The sequence below is a fragment of the Anas platyrhynchos genome, chromosome 1 (assembly GCF_047663525.1).
Source record: "Anas platyrhynchos isolate ZD024472 breed Pekin duck chromosome 1, IASCAAS_PekinDuck_T2T, whole genome shotgun sequence".
Lineage (NCBI taxonomy): Eukaryota > Metazoa > Chordata > Aves > Anseriformes > Anatidae > Anas > Anas platyrhynchos.
In genome coordinates, this window is record NC_092587.1 from 137478338 (window position 1) to 137498371 (window position 20034).

At 42.2% G+C, this 20034-nt stretch overlaps 1 protein-coding gene across 1 annotated transcript; it reads right to left on the reverse strand.

Annotated features, from left to right (window-relative positions):
- Nucleotides 1–2657: 2657 nt before the first annotated feature.
- Nucleotides 2658–19686, reverse strand: RP2 (RP2 activator of ARL3 GTPase). The gene is made up of 5 exons (XM_027446962.3): nucleotides 19434–19686; nucleotides 11529–12194; nucleotides 9837–9951; nucleotides 8602–8687; nucleotides 2658–5300 (listed from the first exon to the last, which is right to left on the reverse strand). The coding sequence occupies exons 1-5, from the start codon at nucleotides 19575–19577 to the stop codon at nucleotides 5217–5219; spliced, it is 1095 nt and encodes a 364-aa protein (XP_027302763.1). The 5' UTR covers nucleotides 19578–19686; the 3' UTR covers nucleotides 2658–5216.
- Between the last annotated feature and the right edge of the window lie 348 nt (nucleotides 19687–20034).

The following is a 20034-nucleotide window of genomic DNA, read 5'->3' on the forward strand; positions in this document are numbered from 1 at the left end:
CTTCACCATCACGGGAACAAAACTAGCTAAAAATGAAAGCACAGACTCTCACATGACTTTATCACCACAATACTTACGAGAACGTTGGAAGAGCAGGGCGATGCGTACCGCTGTCATCCTCGGAGCTCCCAGCAGCGCAGAGGCGGTTAGCCTTAAGCTTAGGCTCAGCGTTCTGGTAGAATCTGTAACAGCCCCTTGCTTTTAGCCTTTGCAGTTTGGCAGCAGCAAATGCTTGTTTAAACAGTGCTCAAGAAGCCCTTTAGCTTAACCTTAAGTTTCTTCACCCACCAACTTTGCCTGATGCTTTAAGGATAAACATCCTACAGTGGTTTTTATCAGAATTGTTTGAGGGAAATCCACGTGTATTTGGACGATCTCGTTAGACCCTTCACTGCACTGGCAGTTGTAGAGCCTTGTGCAATTGGAAAAAGGATGACTTGTGCTTGACAGATGCTGGTCACATTGAGCAATACCTTCTGGGAAGGACCTCAGATGCTCCAGCCGTGAAATTGTGCATAGCCAGAGATCAGCACTGGATGCATAAAAAAATAAAGGAGTGAGCAGTTGCATTTTTGTGCGCTCAGAATACTTAACAGCTTTTAAAAAAGCGTCTCACTTCCCCTCTTTTTTTCCCCCTCTCTTACTCAGAACCAGCAATGATTACATATGCATCAGGAAGACTGCATGACCACAAACACGGCCAGCAACAGTCTTACAGCAACCGTGCACCCCAATAAAAAGGCAGTAAAACCATTCTGCTATCTAAATGGACAACGTGACCCCCAGCCGTTCAGTGAAGCATCCTGTACACACTGCTTTTACCAGGTTTGATGCTTCTCAAGATTTTCATATCAAAACTTACCCCTGGCAAACTGCTACAGATCCCATTGCAAGTTCTGAGACACCCAGGGAACTGCATGGACCACCACAGAGCTGCTTTTCAATGTACACGGGAGCAAAAATGCAGTATTAGAGCATTCAGGGGAATGGTGCTGCTGCCCACGTGCACCGTCCTTCTCAAATACACGCTTACTGGAGGCAACGCTTAGGATCAGCACTTACTCATAGCTTTTAGTACAGTTAGACTGGAATTTAGATGTTTGAGACCAGGTTTAAACGTGCCTTGGAGGAGCTATTCCTGCAGACCCCCAAAGACTTATGTCACTCACCATTATGGATTCAGAAGCACTTATCAATTGGGGGAATCTGCATAAAATACAAGAGCCAGCAAGGAGCTAAATATGAATTAAGAGTTTAGGAACTACTCAGGCAGGCACCTGGGTTGCTTCTAGATCTTAAAAGATTCATTTCACTCGAGCTTTTATTAAATCTTTAGGAAAAAAGCCTAATAGATTGACAACTTCTATAAGATATTATCAGCAATGCTAATTTGAATATGCACAGAAAGTTGAATGCTGCATGAATAAAGCCTGAATGCTTAAAAGCCAGCATTTAAGACAAGTAGACACTCAGCTACAGTTCTCTCTGAAGCCTAAGTCAGTAAAACTCATTTTTGTCCCTATTAGTCAGAATGACTGAAGCACATATTTTGTAACACAGTTTCAAGCTCCTTTTTGGAATGGAAAAAATTTGTCCCAGTTATGTAAGTGCAGCCTGGTATGTGGATTACTCTTAAATACATGCATTTTATGCATGACTTATCTAGATAGGACAAAGGAAAGTGGGTGACTTCCTAGCAACTGGGCACAGATACAAAGCTTCTGCTGCTGAGTAGTTGAGGATGCGACTGGTAAAAATTATGAAAATATTTAAGTTTTACTATTACTTAGATACTACATTAAAAAAAAAAAAAGATGAGCAAGCAATTCAAATCTAATTGGGGTGTAAGATTTTATTTGAACTGTAAAATTGTACAACAGCCGAGTGCAAATCAGAAGCTTTTATTCTTTTAAGCTTCGCAGTTGAACCCAATCACTTTAACAGATTATATTGATACAGCACTTCATGTTCTTAGTGAACATTTACGCTTTGTGAAAGTTACCCTAGACTATCTCTAGCAGGAAAATTCTCATTTCTGACCAGTTTAAAGCTCAGACTGGAAATTTATTAAACATTTACCTGCTTTCAGGAGTCCTTAGATTTTAAGTAGAACACATAAAGGAATTAGTTTCTAAACAAGCAATTCTACTATTATAAACACCACTGGTTTTTATGTGCATACATTGCTAGCATCCATCCAGGACCCAAAGAGGTAAGCACAGTTAAAAAGGACAAAACTCCTACATGTTAAAAAAAGACAAACAAGCAAAACCAAAACAAACGTGCACACAGAGCAGGAAAAAGTGCTTTAACAGCCTCCATCCTTGAATCTCTGTACTTGTAACTCTACAACTTGATATAAGAATATTTTCCTGCATATTCTACTTGGAAAACTGCACTGTAAAGTTAATCAGATCTTCAGTGACTCTGGGGAAGAATCCCTGCTGTCAAAAATTTACTGGGTTGGAGGATGGATGACTGCACTGCTGTCAAAAATGCATCTTTTTTGGTGGATGGATGACTACAGAGTTTGATGCTTATTTTCAAGTAGCTGTGAGTATCTGACAAAGTCCCTGTTTAAACATGGAATTCTGTTTTAATATTTAATTTTATTTTGCAATGGCTTGCAATTTAAGAAAGTCTTCCAGAACCCAGAGTTTAGATTTGCAATGTTTATTATGAATTACATTCATGGTGCAATGCAAATTACACAAAAAGATAGACATGAAACATAAAAAGACTACATGAAGCATGTACCATTCAGTAATGCACACAATACCTGATGAACTCTTATTTAGGCTAGAAGTGTTCTTAACAACTGTTAAAAAGAAACTGAAGTCAAAAAGATAAATAATTGGATTGAGAAACTCCTTCATTATTTAGGTTTTTAAAAATTAAAAACCCTTTTGTGTTGCTTAGCATACTAGCAACGCAAAAAAAAGCAATACCCTGCTCTTCCCCAGCATGTAAAAGAAGGTTTTCACTATTTCAAGCCTTGATTAATTTTCAATTAATCATCTTGTCCTTCATCAAAAGTAGTCACAAAAATCAATTTAGCACTTTGCTTCCAGATCAGTTTGAAAATACAAAAATTAAACTGTAGCATACACATAATTATGTGTCAGCATATAAGTTTAAAAATATGGTATGTAAAAGGTTAGAGATCAAGATGGTCCAACATACGTACTGCTAAAAGAAATGACACAATGACAGCTTTGAAATACATTACACAACTCTGTCCATATCAGAAAAGTGTATTTACAGTACATATCCAAAGTAATTCCAGCAGTATTCACTGACAAACCGTGCTAGTGCTTTGTGGACGGATCCAAAGATTTGCAACTGACTTTACAGCCTCTCCTCACATGTTATATAAAAAAAATAATCTAGCTGGCTAAGTGCAAATAAGCAGCAATTTCTTCCACCAGTCAGATTTAGGTGGCAGTTTAATTTTACTTCACTCTGTCAAATACAAACATTTCACTAAAGTGATGTTTTTCTGACCTTCAGTATGCGAATGGTTTAGTGACTTCAGGAGATATTCTTCCTTATTTAATCTATGCATAATGTTAGTAAGAGGTCCTAAGGACAGATTCTTGATATGTAGTTTAAACTAAGAGTATGCATTTGCCTAGCAGTGACAAAATGACAGCCCAGAACATCTCCTGGGCATGACAGAACTATGCACTTCAGGAGAACAGGTTCTTTCATGTGCTAATTCTAAAAAAAGGTTAGCGAGAGGTGTGTTCTCAGCCACCCACTTTGGGAACTCTAGAGCTGTGAAACGGATACGTTGTGCATCTGAACTGAAAATGAGTCTCAAGCTCTGATTTTTGGACAGATGACCATAATGAGGACATTACTGCTTTAGCACCTCAGCACAGCCAGCACATGCTCAATGGGTTGTAAAGGCTACACGTATTGGCAAACCACAATTTTAATTAATAAATTTGGTTTTGTGCATTTGTATGCACAGCCTGTTCAAGAATTACAGAGGGCTTGTAAACCTGGACGTAAGCTTTAAGTTCCTGTAGGAAACTCGGTGAGGATCAAATATGCCCAAAGGAATTAATCATGTATTTAATATCAGTATAGATATGCACTCTAATATGCACTATAAAGAAGTAAGCATCCTTAACGATTGCTATTCAAACACATCTTGTATGTTAGTAGCACTTCTTCAGTCTGTTTTTAGAATTACTCTGAAGTAAACCCTACAGCACAGTGTAGTACTTCACAGCCAATTTTTCAGTACTACTACTGAACTTTTTTGTAAAACCCTGCTCTTGAGGCTTAGCAAAGAAAATACTCTGAATGCCTTCAGAGTCCTTCTCTGGCTCCAGGTTGCTGTACATCCCTTAGAGCAAACAAAAACGGTGCCAGAAAGTCATTGCTCCAGAGCCCAGGAGAACCTCAGGTGTATCCCTCATGTGACGTGGGACTACCAGAAGCAGTGGAACCTCCAAAGACCCTGAATGGACCTTAGACCTCTGCATCTTCAGATGGGCACTCACGCTCAGAACTCACCTCAGAGCAGAAGAGTCTAGCAAGTGCTCATTCACCAGCTTGCTGGTATGACAACTCTCAGCTTAAATGTTCCTGCAAGCAACTTTATTAAATAAAAATAATAATAAAAAAAAAGACACCAAAGCAGAATAAAGCAGATAAACATTTTAAGTCAAGCACTGCTTCTGAAAGCATGATGTAAAGGAAGAATCATTCCAGACTAAGCTTTCAGAAGAAAGTCATTAACTACAGCTTCCTCTCTGCCCCCCAGTGAAGGCAAATTTGCACGTGGGAAAGTTTTGAACAATGAGTGTCACAGAAATACACTTTCTAAACTGTGTCTGAGTTAAAGTTCACCATTATTAATGCATTAAATGTGTATCAGCATTGCACTTGTCAAATGTCTTCCTATTCAATGTTGACAAGAAACATTCAAACGTCAATAAGAGTTTAGAAATCACTATAAAAACAAGTTAGTACAAAAGTTCCATGGTTTCTGGAGCTGGCTTCAAACATAATGCACACAAAGAGGTACGAAACTTATTCCAGTTCTGGTAATGTGGTATTAAAACTTCCAAGAGCTTTAGAAAAGGAATATATGAGAAATACAAAACCAAATGACAAGAGTTCTCTGATACTACTGCAGTGTTCACGCCAAGTGACATCCAAGTGTTGAGGCAAACCATACGTGAGCATCTGTGCGTTCCACTTCACATTCCCATCTGCATTTCAGCAAAGTTGTAGAAATTGTCTACATCTTGAGACGCTGATGCCTTGCTCTCCGATACAAAAACCTATTTTATTAAACAAGGGAAGAGTTATGCATCACTACTAGCAAGTAGGTAGTTTTTGCTTGTTCACAGACAGTCACGATTCTTTTTATTTTTGCTTTTTATGAGAGGCACAAATCACTTGGTTTCCACTATGCGTTCGAACAGCCTTTGAATCCTTTGAGCCCTGATGCACCCTTTGTTACTGTGACCTGTTCCTAGCAGTCACACAAGCTGCAGTAACAGTAGCCTTACACTGACAAGAATCAAAAGTTTAGACAAAATTATTCAAGGGCCACAGCTTAAGCTAGTATATGGTTAGATGTATTTTGCTTGGTAAACTGTCTGCAGGGCTGGGAGTAGGGAGAGGAAATGGATAATGGAAATGGATAATTACAGGAATGTAGGATTATTCCAGATAATCACGCTCGTACAGTCCTGTTTTTCTGCTTCAGCTCAGAGTATCCTATCAGCATAAACTATGACAGTTCCCTAAATTGGTTTACTTTTAGCATGTTCTAAGATGTATATCCTTTTGTCCAGCAAATTTCAGGTTTCAGAACAATAACTAAAAAAACCCTATTTCATCACAAAGCAAGCAGCTTCCTAAACTACTGTTTGGAGGTGCAGTAGACTCCTGTTTGAAGGGACATGACAATATCTGTTAATTATTTGGCAGTTTGCTGGTGCAACAGCAATTTGTACCATGGCCGTAACAGTCGAGCACGTTCTGTCAGTATCCTTCCCTACCAGGATATTGCAATTTACATTCTGCAGAGGATTTTATAAGTTACAAGTCAAATGAACAGCACCAAAAAAAAAATGCAATTTAATAATAATAATAAAGGCAGAAGATCACACCAGAAAGAATGTCAGAAGTAAACAGTGCAGATCTACCTAGTCCACACAGAGTGGAGCTCCACTTACGCATATATAGCATAGAAATCTCCTGCTAACACACAGTGTCTACCAAGCAGCTCTAAAAGCTCTGGTTGTGCTGTTGCTGATGAACTTTTCTACCCTTTCTAGAGTATCTCAGGAGGTTTATCAGATTTATTTCAGAAACAAATGTCTTGTAAAATTAAGTTTATTAATGGATGAAGTCAGTAATTTTTAACCGTGGCTTTCAAATGCAAATATAACTACCTGCTTAAAAATCAGACTAGCTTCCCACTAACTCTTACAAGATAAATATCTTCCTAAGAGTTTTTGTCATTGCTTTGTGATGAAGGGTACCTACACTTCTTTCTGAGCGCTCTACCAACTCTCAAACTGCCCCAATGATAAAGGCAATGAGGTGAAAGCATTTTATAGAGCTTTCCTGAACCTTCTGGTAGTATTAAGTCTGAAGTTTGTTACTCCCTAAATTGCTTCTAAATTATGTCCTAAGAAAGAAATACATTTCCTATAAATACAGGTTGAGAGAGCTGGGGCTGCTCAGCCTACGGAAGAGAAGGCTCTGGGGTGACTTCATCGCAAACTTCCAGTACTTGAAAGGACTTAGAAAAAAGATGGAGAGCAACTCTTTGCTCAATCAGACATTGACAGGACAAGGGGGGAACGGTTTTACACTAAAAAGGGGGAGATTTAGATTAGACGTTAGAAGGAAATTCTTCAGGTGGTGAGGCCCTGGCACAGGTTGCCCAGAGAAGCTGTGGATGCCCCATCCCTGGAGGTGTTCAAGACCAGGTTGGATGGATCCCTAGGCAACCTGATCTCATGGGTGGCATCCCTGCCTATGGCAGGGGGGGTTGGAGTTAGATAATTGAGGTCCCTTCCAACCGAAGCCATTCTACGATTCTATGATTCCTAAAAACATGTAGTTGTGATATGTAAGTATCTAGAGATCCATTAAAAAAATTCAGCTCTTATTGGATGTTTTGGGGTTAAGTTTTTATCTAAATAAAAGATAGTTAGTTCCCAGGAAGCCCAAAGTCCTGATTCTTAATTCACTTAATGTTACTTAGTGTAACAAGTGTTTGGGAAGTAAGGTAGACTTTACTGTGGGGCCAGGCTGTAAAGAGTAGTTTTGAATCCAAGAGCAAGAAGTAATTCCACATTTGTAACCTTCAAGAAAAATGATTACTTCACAGCAGGAAGTGCATAGCCTGAGTTTCCTGGATGCATGTCAGATCCGGGCATTCACTGCATTATGACAACAGATGCCAGTCATTTTAGTGAGGAAAGTATAAATTTTTATATGTTCTAATAATTAATATCACTTCAGCCTCTGAATAGAGAAACTGAGATCTAGAAGAATAAGTTAATTACCCACCCACTATCAGCCTTGTTCTGTATGAAAAGAATATGTTAACTATACCAAAAAAAAAAAAAAAAAAGCCACTGTAAGCTCCCAGTCAAAAAGGTGAATTTTATGGTAAAAATTGCAGAGACCTGTGGGGAGCAAGGAACAATCAGTAATAGCACTGTCCAGGCTGTAGTTCTTGTACTCTCCAGACTCGGAGATCTAATTTAAGGCCTGCAACACATCAGGGTTTTGCTAATGCAATAGTAAACCCAAAACAAAAGCATTAGCTGCATTTCAGGTGACAATGACTTATTAAAAGACTGTTTTCTAGAATCTGTGCAGTGTAGTTTCCTGAGCAATTCTTTTGAGAGGAACTGAAAGATAGCAAGGAGCTGTATGGACACTGTATGTCCCAAAGACATTCCAGTCTTCGCTGAGCAGCTTGAAAGCAAAGGGTTTGTCCCTTTCCTACTATCAGTAATGCTGCTTCCTTGCAGTGCTCTAATTGTTACCAGACACTTTCTCAAATCCACTGCCATTGAAAGAAATGGGGACAGCAACCAAAAAGGAAGTATGGTATAAAGAAGCTACAGTAAAACAAGTTGACAGAAGAAAAAAGCAAAGTATATTTGAAGGAAGGCATTCTGCAATATCCTTCACATCAAAAGTAAATCTTGAGAGAAGCTGAAATACCATCGTATCTTTGTCAGGGTTTAATAAAGTAGGACATGACAAAGCAGACTTCAGTGTAAGACCTGGAGGAGAGCTTTACCCCACTACATTTATAAAGTTTGTTTTTACTACTATGTGGAATAACAGTTTTAGGTGGAAATACTCTATTCTTTAGTAGGTATGGAGATTTAGTGCTCTTTCCTAGGGGCAATTTTTCTCCTCTCCTAGAAGCGAACTTGAGTTCTGTGTAAAACAAAGAAACAAAAACCCCACAACTGGGATACTTGGATTTTACTGTGCAGAAACATAAAATGAACATTCAGTACGTCAAAACTACAGCTCGACCACAAAATGTCTTAGATATCCTGTAACATTTTCTGCTAATAAATCAACACACCAGCTTACCTTGGTTCCATTAAAAACATCATTTACAGTGCTTTGACATGCTTCCACAGCACCATCTCCATTGAACTCCAAAGCAACTACTGGACCTAGAAGATAGGTTCATCTAAAATCAATACCATTTCTAAGCAGTGAAACATAAGATTTCTCATCTCTTCACAAATTGTGAAACTTGCAATAACCATTTGATTTTTTGTTGTTGTTGTTTGAGCAGCCATAATACAGGATAAAAAATAAAAACAAGCATAATTTCAAAGCACAACGTTATCTGAAAAGAAAATATCTGCAGTACCATGCTCATTTTTGCAGAGGCTCTAGCAGGTTTCCAGCTTTATTTCTTGAAAGGCAGCAATGGCACAGAAATGCTAAAGAGTGGAGGGCATCATGGAAGTGAGTCAGACTATACTGCTCAAATAGTGAGCCATTTCACAGACATCTGGAGTAGGACTGAGTCATTCAGGCATTTTTACCTCAGTACCAAGATAGCAAATGGCCTGACTTTCAGACTTATTCTCACCCCCCTATTTCCAGATCCCCCTTCTCTTCTTTCATTTTGAGCATGTTATTTCTTCCCACATGGGTGCAAACTAGCCCTTAAACGAGTCTGTCATCTAGAAAGTGGAACTTTTGTCCTATTCTTGCAATGAGCACCATGGACCTCATATTATTCTGAAAAAAATGCATGTTGCTGCTATGTTTGGGAGCGTGTACTGAGCTTCAGCATATAACAGATGGCAGGATGTCAGCACTTCTACGGGAACAGACAAAAACCAATTACAGACAAATCAACAAAAAAGCTTTTGAAGTACTCTGACAGTACACCGTTTATAAACAGGAATTTAACACTTGCCTACTTTATAGACATCCACACTGATTTGCTTCAATGTGTGTACAGAAACACTGAACATCTAGGTTGCTCACCTCTACTGTGATAAGCCAAAATATTTTGATTATAGAAACAGGAGCTTTTGTTGACCACCCCAAACAGATCTGCTGGCGCCCCAGCTCCTGAGCTATGCAGTTGGGCCACTAGAGGGGGGGCAGAGCCATGAAGTACACGTGGATTTGTTCATTTCTGATGCCTTCAGTTTTGACTGGATCAGGGCCTGTCTGAGGCTTCCAAAATTCACCTCAGCTGGCTTTACACTGCAGATTTGTCCTTCCTTCTTCTCCGGAATGCTCCACGGCCAGCTAGCCTTCTGTATCAAGAAGAGAAACAAAGCAATGCATAATCTCACCTTTTTCAAGCAGTGGAATGAATTCCGATGCACACTGACGGAAAACTCTCTGAGCATCCTCTGCTTTCATTGGGACTTCTTTGGTCTGTACCAGCTGAAAGCCTTTGCCAGTCATCTATTAACAGATAAAGAATTCAGGTTAAAAATGTTTCTAAGGCACACAGTCCAGCTCCAGTATCCAAACTACACTGGAATAGACCCATATGCTTTAAGCCACAGAGCAAAGGGACCCTTTTTCCTCCTTTCAAAGAGGATTTTCTACAATTCTGTTTATTTTCATTCCATTCATCCAGATTTAGTCCTCTGCCTTGGTGCACCTAGAGGGGTAAATGTGAATTTGTGCTTTATGTTATGGCTCAGGTTGTGTATTTTTTTTTCCCCACAATCCCTGACAAGCTGAAACTAATAGGAGTTAAAAGCATTCAAGCATCTGGAGTCAAGCAGTTAGTTCTCATTAGTCTGCAATAGTTCAGACAAGTAAGTATTAGTTCAAACACTCATCTACCCACTCCTGCAGTTTTTCATTTTGGAAAAAAAAAAGTTACAAACTTTCAAACACACAGCATTTTACTTCAGATTTAGTATGAAACTAAAGGCACGTGAAGAACAAACAACTATGTTTGTACTTCCAAATCATTCATTAGTAAGGGCAGTAAGATTGCCATAGCATTTGTCTAAACTAGTCTTTTAGAATCTCTGTAACTATTACTTTCAAAGGGGACAAACACAGGAGAACACCTCTAATATCCTCTTTACTGCAGGTACTCCTTCTTCAGAAAAAATACCCCAAAATATCTCCCTTCACTCAAGTATCTTTTGGTAGCTCAGTTCCATCAAAATCCAACTGGGGGAGGCATGGAAACACCCTAGAGCTTTTTTTTCTCCTCCCTTGTAGTTAAAAAAAAACAAGGCGAGGAGCTCCATCAGTTGTTTTGTTGCTCACCCACCACTGGGATCAGCAGCTTTTGCAGATATCTCTTTCAAGCTGTAGCTCAGTTACTGGCTCTGCTCTGTCATCCCTGGCACTCCAGAGTGCTAAAAGCAGCCAGCCACTCCCAGATTTTAGCCCAGTGAAGCCCAAACTCAGCCAAGCTTAGGAGCTCCTGCCTGACAGGAAAAGAGACAGCACCAGCTATTTAAGTAATCAAAGACAGCTGACCAGCTGTGACAAACACTCACTGCCTTTTCCAGAAAACAAAAACAAAAACAATACAACACTGAGTTGGGGAAGGAATAGAGAGGGGGTTAAAATTTAACATGTTATTTTTAGCTCTGTTAGCACTGCCAAAGCTTTCAGGACAGATAGCCAATTAACTTTTTAGCTTATTGTCCCAGAAGTCACAGCTATCAAGGCTATCTGCCTTCCACAAGCATTGCCAATCGTTTACATTTGGCCAAGTTCATCGAATGAACTACACATTTTCCTCAGAGTGTAGGTTTGGTGTGCTGTGCTGGAAAAATACGTTGGGACTATTAAGGGACAGATGTGCCAAACACAGGATGTAAAATAACTGTTCAATCAGGTGAGCTCCATTCTCTTATCTCACTATAAGGTTTTAAGAAGTTCAGTCGATTACTATGGTTAGTAGACATGCAGAATCTCACCATTCCCCCTTCAGTTAGCACCACGGCTATCCAGAGGAAAGTTCAATTAGAAATTCATAAAGTTGAACACAGAAGAAGGTTACTTACCTCATCAATTAACTTTCTGGCATTTGCAGTCGTATAGTCACCAGCAAAAAACACAGCCAAGCACGATTCCTCGCTGCTTTTCTGTCTCCGCCCTCGAGTTATTGGTATTATGCTCCTCATAGCATCCGTAGAAATTCTGACAGCTTTCAGCTCTTCAGAGCTGGGCAGAGGAACATAATCCTGAACCACAGCATTCTCGGGCAAAAGGCCCCAGTTATTTTCTCCTGACACAGGGGTAAAGTCATGGATGTTGCTCCATGTGTTATTGAAGATACTCAGTCCAGCATCTTTAAATTGCAAAGCAAGCTCAGGGTAATAGTACTGGAAACAGCCAAATTTCATACCTGTGGAGGACTCAATAATGGGCTGGGTAGCACAACACAAGAACACCTCCAGCTTTCTGCAGTCCCGAGTGCGAAACTGTTGGCAGGCTACTATGCATTTGCAATCTTTGCAGTCACGGAAAAACACGCTGCCTTTTATTGGTCCTAAAAAGATTTGGCAGTTTACACAGTCATCAACAGTGATTGTAGCGGAATGGTCAAATATGTAGATGCTACAGTTCTCGCAGTCCTGAATGATGAACTGTTGCCCTGCTACTTTTCCAGGCAGTCGACCCACAGTTTCATCTTTAAGTCCAGAAAAAGTGTAATCTTTTGGGTCAATCTGAAGGAAAGAGAAAAAAATAAAATAAAATGTGAAAGTCTTCACATACAGAGAATATTCTAATGCCAAATGTTAATCAGTTTGGATTAGCTGAGATATTACAGAACTGTACAGGATAACTTTTCTTTGAAGAATATTCTGGCAGGTTATCAGAGTGATGAAAGATTGGAGGAAGCTCTTTTAGCTAAGCTACTGGAACACATAGTATTGAGGTACAACAACAAAGTGAAACAAAACTTGATATTCCAAAATAAATAAATAAAACCCACCACAACTCAGCTTGTTCTCTAATAAGGAAATGGTGTGTGTGTGTGTGTGTGTGAAGAGAGCTTTCTCTGAGAGATCTAAACCGTTCCAACAAAAACGATTGTCCTGGGTATTCCATTAATATCAGCAATAAATGAATTGGCCAAGGTACTTAAAGATTCATAAAGCTAGGAAGAGATAGTATTTCGAGCAGCTCTCTTGGTCTTATGTTACCACGCCTCGACACATTGCAAGGAAACCTTGCTACCTCCAAGCAGCATCTCCTCTGTTATGTTTGCAAACAACAAAGCTTGCTTAGCCATGCCACAGCAGTATCTTGTGCTAAGAGCCCTGGGCTTTTTGTGCTACCGACAGCTCCATGACTGTGTTAGCTATGAGTAACAAGCGCGCGCTGGCAGTGCTGGTGTACAGGTCACGCTCACAGACCTCTCCTCCTCCACGCCCCAGCATTCTTCCGCCTGGGAGGGACGCTCAAGGGGAGCTGTGGCACTCCCCAGCGCGGTCGGCTCGGAGCGGTGCCCGAAGCTGCACAAGGGCCGGCATGTGATGCACGGGCACTACAGCAGCTGCTGCCATGACGCTGAAGGAATCCGAGCCGGGTTACTGCACAGTCACGGCAGTGCTGCTTCCCAGAGCAGATTCTACTCTGCCCCCTGGTGCAAGCTCATTAACATAGCAGTTGGAAGTATGCGAGTACCTGAACTAGTCTAACACCAACCAGATCACTTCAAAGCCTCCCACTTCATTCAGTCTGAACGCCTTAAAGCTTGTGCGCTGTAAGCAGGGTTAATGCATTGCAACAGCTCCCAGAGAGCTCAATTTGGATGAAATTCCTCCTCCCCAGTATCTCAAACTCGCACAAGATGAGATACCACAAAAAGGTCTCTAGTCTCTAAAACCACAAACCAGGATGGGCTTGCGTCAGACATTCAGTACAACAGCTCAGTATATGTAGGTTTTGTCCAGAATAGCTACTGGAAGCTCTAAGTGTAGATTAACTGACCAACTGTGCTTTGATACACATCATATCTGACTTCCTGACACAAGACTATGCTTGTAGCTGATGAATCTGCTCCATGAACGCAACCCAGAAATCTCCCCCTCAGCCATATTCAGTATCACTAGCAGACATCCAGGAAGAGTTACAGGACTGGGAGGCTCAGATGATAAGCAGCACAGCACGGAGACCCAGCTGTACGATTAGGAATCAAACCCTCTAAGGTCGTAAGCAAGTCTCACATAATGGTACTTACTTGATCCAATAGGGACTCTCAAGACACTGAGAAAATTTCAGTATCAAAGCTGCCATTAGATTCTTCCCGTGCATCTCCTAGCACATACATGCACACATCTGTGTTTATGAACTTGGGAAACAGACACACTGCCTTGGAAACAGGGTTCGGAGGAACAGTTACTTCTCTTAGGAAGGGGAAGTTCAAAGTTTCCGGAACTTGCAGCTTTTCTGAGCCTTAGCAACTACTTGTGTCCTTCTAAATCAGTCTCTTCTAAAAGCCTCTGGAGCAGCACTAGTTTGTCCTACACTGAGGTCTTTGCAGACGTGTGAAACTTCACCTTGTGATTTTATTTAGGCCTATGTGAAAAACACCAGTTAGTCAGCTAACCCACAGGTTACAGAGTCTCAGAGACTCTCGGAGAGAGCCCTTGAGAAAAAGAGCAGTATTTGAGTTTAACGATAATCTGTATTGATTCAGGAGCTCAATTTTATTTCCCTGATGTGAATTAAGAGTTGTGCAGTGATGCAACTCTTACTTCTCAGTTTGTTCACCACTCTAGGGAGTTTGCCAATTTCCTTTAATTTTGCCTTGAGTTTTCCTTGTATAGAGCAGGAGTATTTATTGACTAACACAGCCACAGGCACTAGAGGGACCAAGCAAGATACATGTAGACTTCAGCACTCTCCCGGCCACACCAGGTTATTGGCCTTGAGAGCAGGCAGTAAGCCGAGCAGCTGTAGCTGCTCGAATATTGAAGTGAAGAATATTTCACTTCCCCTGAGTAACAGAAACACCTTAGAGAAACAAGCATCAAAGCAGAACTATAATTTTAAGGATGCACACACACTTAGCACCGAGTTTCACGCTTAACAGTACTGAAGTCTACAGATACCATCAACAGGTTACTGCCACATCGGTATATCCACCTTTCTTCCCTGGAGACGGGCAGCACTAATTGCTTCAGTAAACAAAGCAGACCAGGAAATACAAAGCAACAAAAGAGAACGTCTGAAGATTCACACACTGATAACCATGGCTACTTAGATCCTCTGCCTACTCATTTGGTGAATTTTTGTTGTAAAATCTTGAGCACGTGGCAGGTCAGCTACAGAAAAATCACCAGGTTGGTAACTCATCCACCTGTCATTCACATTTGGACAAAGCTTCAGAGAACCCTGTCCAATGCTACCCACCTCACCCAGACACGAGTTTTACCCCCCATCCCTTAAGAGATGTAATTTTTTTAGCTCCTTTTTCCAACCTGGTGTAAATCCAAACAATGACAGTATTTATAGATGCAACTTTAAAACTACTCTTTCATCTGAATTTAGAGAGACAGTTTGGCATTAATAGATACATGCAGAGCTCAAGAGTTGAAACCTTATAATCAAAATGCTACATGTAGGTTCAGGAATTACTTCATATAGTAATCTAAATAACCAAATGTGATGATCAAAGAAAAAATAAATCCCTGCTAGTTTTTCCCCCTTAGCAAAAAAGAAGGGGACATCTCATCTTTGGTTGTTGGAAACAACATCAGTGCTAAGTCCATTACAAAGGACTGGAGAATGAATTTTAAGAGTGAAGATTTTAAAGCACAAAGAAAGGAGAGAAACAAAGGCAAGCAAAAGTTTGTCAAGGTTGCTTTGAACTCTAGTAAGTTCTGCTACAACAAGTAAAAGATGTATTATGCAGCTTTGCTCCCTGCAAACGCTTGTCTTGTGTCTGGCCGAGGCCAGACATGAAGGCTGCAGATGAAGTACATCTCTTCAGCCACCATCACCCAGCTTACCGGCACCACAACCAGGCAGCTCCCATTTGGAAGAAGACCAAGAAGTCCTAGATCCTCACAGTTTCCCATGGTAGCTGTCCCTAGAATCACCAAGGTTCCTAACAGTTTCCTTCTGCTACGACTTCATGTGCTAACAAGACTTTTTCACCTAGTCAATCAGGAAAGGTGTCTTAGTCAGCAATGATACACTACTGCAAATACAAGGAGGCACTGCAGTTCTTAATGGATTGTGGTTATCCCCTAGTTCCTTGTTTCTAGCCTGCAAAGCAAACAATAATTTTAAAGTCTTTCTAAACCACTGACACAGGTGGGTTTTTTTTTGTTGTTTTTTTAAGTATCATCTCAAAAAAAATAATTCCCTATCTCTCTAAATCATAACAGACAGTATTTCAGCTACAGACTTGCATGCACTTCAGGGTATGTAAGAGTTGGCTGCTGACATGGTGACATTAAAAACTGCCGGTACAGGGTGGGTACATGGACTTCAGAAGCTTTACGTACTAGTTTTGTCAGTAGGGGAATTAACAGAAAGAAAATAGAGGAAATAGGCATCCCAGGCCTATATGCTTCTGCATATTCATACTTCTATGGGTTGGTGCCCTTCAGCACTATTGCAACATCCTCTGGAGAATGGGTTTGTTGAAGTTACTCACCTCTGGCTGATGTCTAGATTCTCAGGCAGCAAGAAAAGGTGGAAAGAAGTACAACACATGCAGAATCTAGTCACTAGCACACAGTTTTTCATCTTGGAGTATCTCCTGTACACCTTGACTTTAAATGTGACCAGTACAACGCCAAGCCACATTTCACTTTGTTCTTCATAATCTTCCCCCTTTTTCAGCATGCCAATAATAACAGTAAATGGTCATTCTCATACTTTTCTGAACAACAAACTTTTACCAAATACTACACATAGAAAAATAGGAAGAAATAAAGAGCTCCTACACACTTTCATCAGACTTAACTCAAAATGTTGTTTAATATTAACCTGTTGGCTGTTTCTCAATTGGTAGACTACAGTTTGAGAAATACAGTAGTTTTTCTAGTGCACCGAGAAGCTTAAGGGAGATGCATCAGATTTAAGGATAAAATCTCCCACTACCTAGAGAGAAAAAAAGCAAGAATAAAGATTTTGTATTTATTCAAAAATAAAATGTTATGTGAAAGAGATAATAATGATATGGGTACATCAGCTCAGACCACTCCAGCAAAACCCTCAAACGTAAACTAACAGAAGACTATGATTTATGTAGGAAGTTAAAGTCCTGTTGTTTTGTTGTTGTTGTTAAGTTTGAACACAGCTATCACAGCCTGATAGTAATGATTGTTACATGTTCCCTATCAAGCACAGCAGTTTATCTGCAAATCAATTGACATGAAACAAAATCTTAACTTGTTCCTTCAAAAAGGGAAAAAATCTGGAAGGAAAGTTCCTCTAAACTTTGAACGTCACTGCAATCATAATTCATCTAATCCTACTTCTTTGAAGATGAAAAACAGGAAAAAAAACACAACAACACTATGCAGCTTTGTGTGTTTCTTCTCATGCAAAGAAGATCACAGCTCATGGCTTTATCAGCCACCTCAAGACACACAACCCCAGTTCCTCTCTCCGTGCACCCACATTCTGTTAGTGCTGTGAGTTATCATTCTGGTCCTGCACGTAACACTGTTCACTCACACAAAATGCCATCGGGTAGGAGAGGAAGAGGGAGACTGAGAACAGAAGTGCAATCTAACGTTCCAGGTGAAATCACAGCTGAACACTGAGTAGCTTCAAGCACCACCACTTTCTTAACTTTAATTCATTTATCAGCATATTTCAAATTTCGTTTTCTATGATATGGTCCGTTTTCAGGACTATTACACGGGAGTCATACGGTCACGAAGACTTTATCTCAGTACTCTGTGGCTAGGTCTACACTACCAGTCAGTACCACCAGTGGCCTTTTGACACGGAACACAATACAGATGCTGTGCTTCAGATGCAGAAGGAGCAGTTTTGCTGGAGAAATGCCTCAAGTTCAGAGCTGCTGCCAGCATAGCTGCCAGCCAGTCGTCACCTCTTTTCCCACCCCTGAACGAAGGAGCATGCACACACATGTGCCTGCACTGCTCTGCCTACCGTGAGCACGCCAGCCTGGCATTCACCTACAGGAAGACAACTGGAGCGTCTGAGTAGCAAGACTTACCCATCTGTAAGAACACAGGGTGTCCTGTGAGAAACATCGGCTATTCCCAGCTCCACTTGCAGAACTGCACTACGCAACCAAAACTGCATCATTGCGTATGATAGCCTGAAATTAGCACATCCCCTACCCAACACATTATTAAAAGTAACAGGAAATGCACATCAAAAGACAACTCCGTCAACAGGTTTGCTAGTGGATGCGTTCAGGGTTCAGAACGCGAATTTGATGCAGTTGATGTCCAAGAAGGAATCTTAATACCACAAGTTTTCCAACTGACTTCAATCTAACCTTGCACACAAATGAGTAAGTATGATGTTCATGATGTATCAAAAAACAAAGACAGCAATAGAGAACAGAAAACGTACCAGAGAGAATACCTAAAGCTAATACATTAACACCAACTTAGGATCACTGTATACCAAGTGGGATGAACAAATTAAGCGCAGTAAGCGCTCAGTATTCCTTTACCTAAGACCCAGTGTCTCAGCACTGCCCTCCTGCTCCCATGTGCACACTTAAAATCCCAACGGCTGCTGCAAGCAGAGAGCAGGAGAAGCGGGCTGGGACATCCCGTAGCTGTTCTTGGGCTGCACTGTACCAAATTAAGCAGATAATTTGACGGCTTCCACAGTTCAGCAGAACAGCCCGAAATCAGATTCTTCCCGTTTCTCAGAGTCCTTTCTACAAAGAGGAAGTTGTTGTATACACAATGCATTACATGCTTTTTCCCACCCCAGAGCTAGCTTTTTCATGCTGTAATAGCCCAGTCTGTTAACTCGCACCTACTTCCAGCACATTAACAGTCACCTCCCTTGCCAGGAGGTTGGTTGTTCTCCAAATCAAGTGTTTCTAAGTCCCGATTTTCCTCCTGTTACAGTTTGAGAACTTAGTGCCACGTAAGCAGAGGAGGTAAAAGAAATCTCATATGAGCTGAGCTTTATCCGACCAAGTTGCTCTACGGTTAAATGACACTGTGCTCAGTGCTCAGCTAGCAATACCCTTTTGCACAGGGATTCATTCTGCTCTCCCTGTAAGCGCAGTCCAACAGCAACAAGCCCGGCACAGATCAACCTCCTTTATCCTCCAGGAGCTGATTCCGCTGGGGCACGCTCCTGTGTGCATCTCCACCACAGCTTGTCTTAATCTACTTGGAAGGCTTAAGGGACACCCCGGAGCACCTAGCCAGGTTACAAAAACAAGCAAGCAAGCAAGCTGAGCATTCAAATAAGCTCACATGTTTTCTTTCCTATACTTGTAAAACATGGCCTAAAGGTCTGGGGATTCTGCCTGCTCAAAACCACACAAATTAAGTTTAAGTTCTGCCCCGTTTTCTCCTTCCCCGTGCAGAGGCGACCAGAGGAGGAGGAGGATTATGAGGGCAGGGCATTTCGGAAGCCAAACCTGGGACGAAGCGTGCTGAATGCGGGACTTGGGCGCTGAGGCTCCGAGGGGTCAGGAGCTGCCTTCACCCAGCCCTCCACAGCGGGCTGCCGGGACGCTTCGACAGCCCCGGCAGCATTTAAAAACCAAACAGCGCTAAAATAAAATAAATAAATAAAAGAGGAAACAACCCCAAGCCCCTCAGGAAGAAGGCACCCGGCTGCCAGCCGCACCGCACGGCCAGTTTCACCCTCCAACAGGTGCTGGCAGGCGAGATACGCCCTGAGGGGACCCTGAGGGGATCCTGAGGGGACCCTGAGGGGATCCTGAGGCGGGACCGGCACCCTCCGAGCCGCGCCCCGCGGCCCCGCACCTTGGCCCGCTGCTCCCAGCTGTACTGCGGCGCCTTCTCCTCTCCGGCCGCCGGCTCCCCGTCAGCTCCGGCCGCCTGCTGCTGCTGCTGCTGCTGCTGCCCGCCCTGCGCCGCCTTCCTGCGCTTGGAGAAGCAGCAGCCCATGGCCGCCGCTGAGGGCAACCGCTAACGGCAACCGGTAACGGCCGCCGCGCGCTCCAACCGCCCCGGCGCGCGCCCGCGGCCGCGGAGTGGGCGGGGCGGGGAGGGGAAGGGAGGGGAGGGGGGGGGGGAGCATCGGGAGCGCGCGCGCCAGCGCAGCGCCGTGCCCGCGCCCCGCCCCGCCCCGCTTCCGGGTGCCCCCGCGCGCGTGCCCGCGGCCCCTCAGGGGCTGGCGGGGGGCGGCGCTGCCCCTGCCCCTGGTGACAGATCTGGGGAGCGTCTTGTTTAAGGGCAGGTTTTAGTCCTGCTGGGCATGGAGAAGACCTCGAAATGTCGTCTGTAAGACGCGAAAGTCAAGAAGAGAAAAAAATAAAGGACTTCACGGCTGCTACTTCCTCAAAGCTCAGCTCGGGTTTTCTGTCAGCAAGGGTCACAAATCCTCTGCTTGAGGTGCAGCTCA

Bases quoted from the DNA above. Each gene is read 5' to 3' on its own strand.
- RP2 (XM_027446962.3), bottom strand. From the start codon at position 19,577: ATGGGCTGCTGCTTCTCCAAGCGCAGGAAGGCGGCGCAGGGCGGGCAG. The intron at 12,195-19,433 runs GTGCGGGGCCGC...TCTTTCCTTCAG, and splicing joins GCTGGGAGCAGCGGGCCAAG to ATTGACCCAAAAGATTACAC. The intron at 5,301-8,601 runs GTAAGCTGGTGT...TTAATAAAATAG, and splicing joins ATGTTTTTAATGGAACCAAG to GTTTTTGTATCGGAGAGCAA.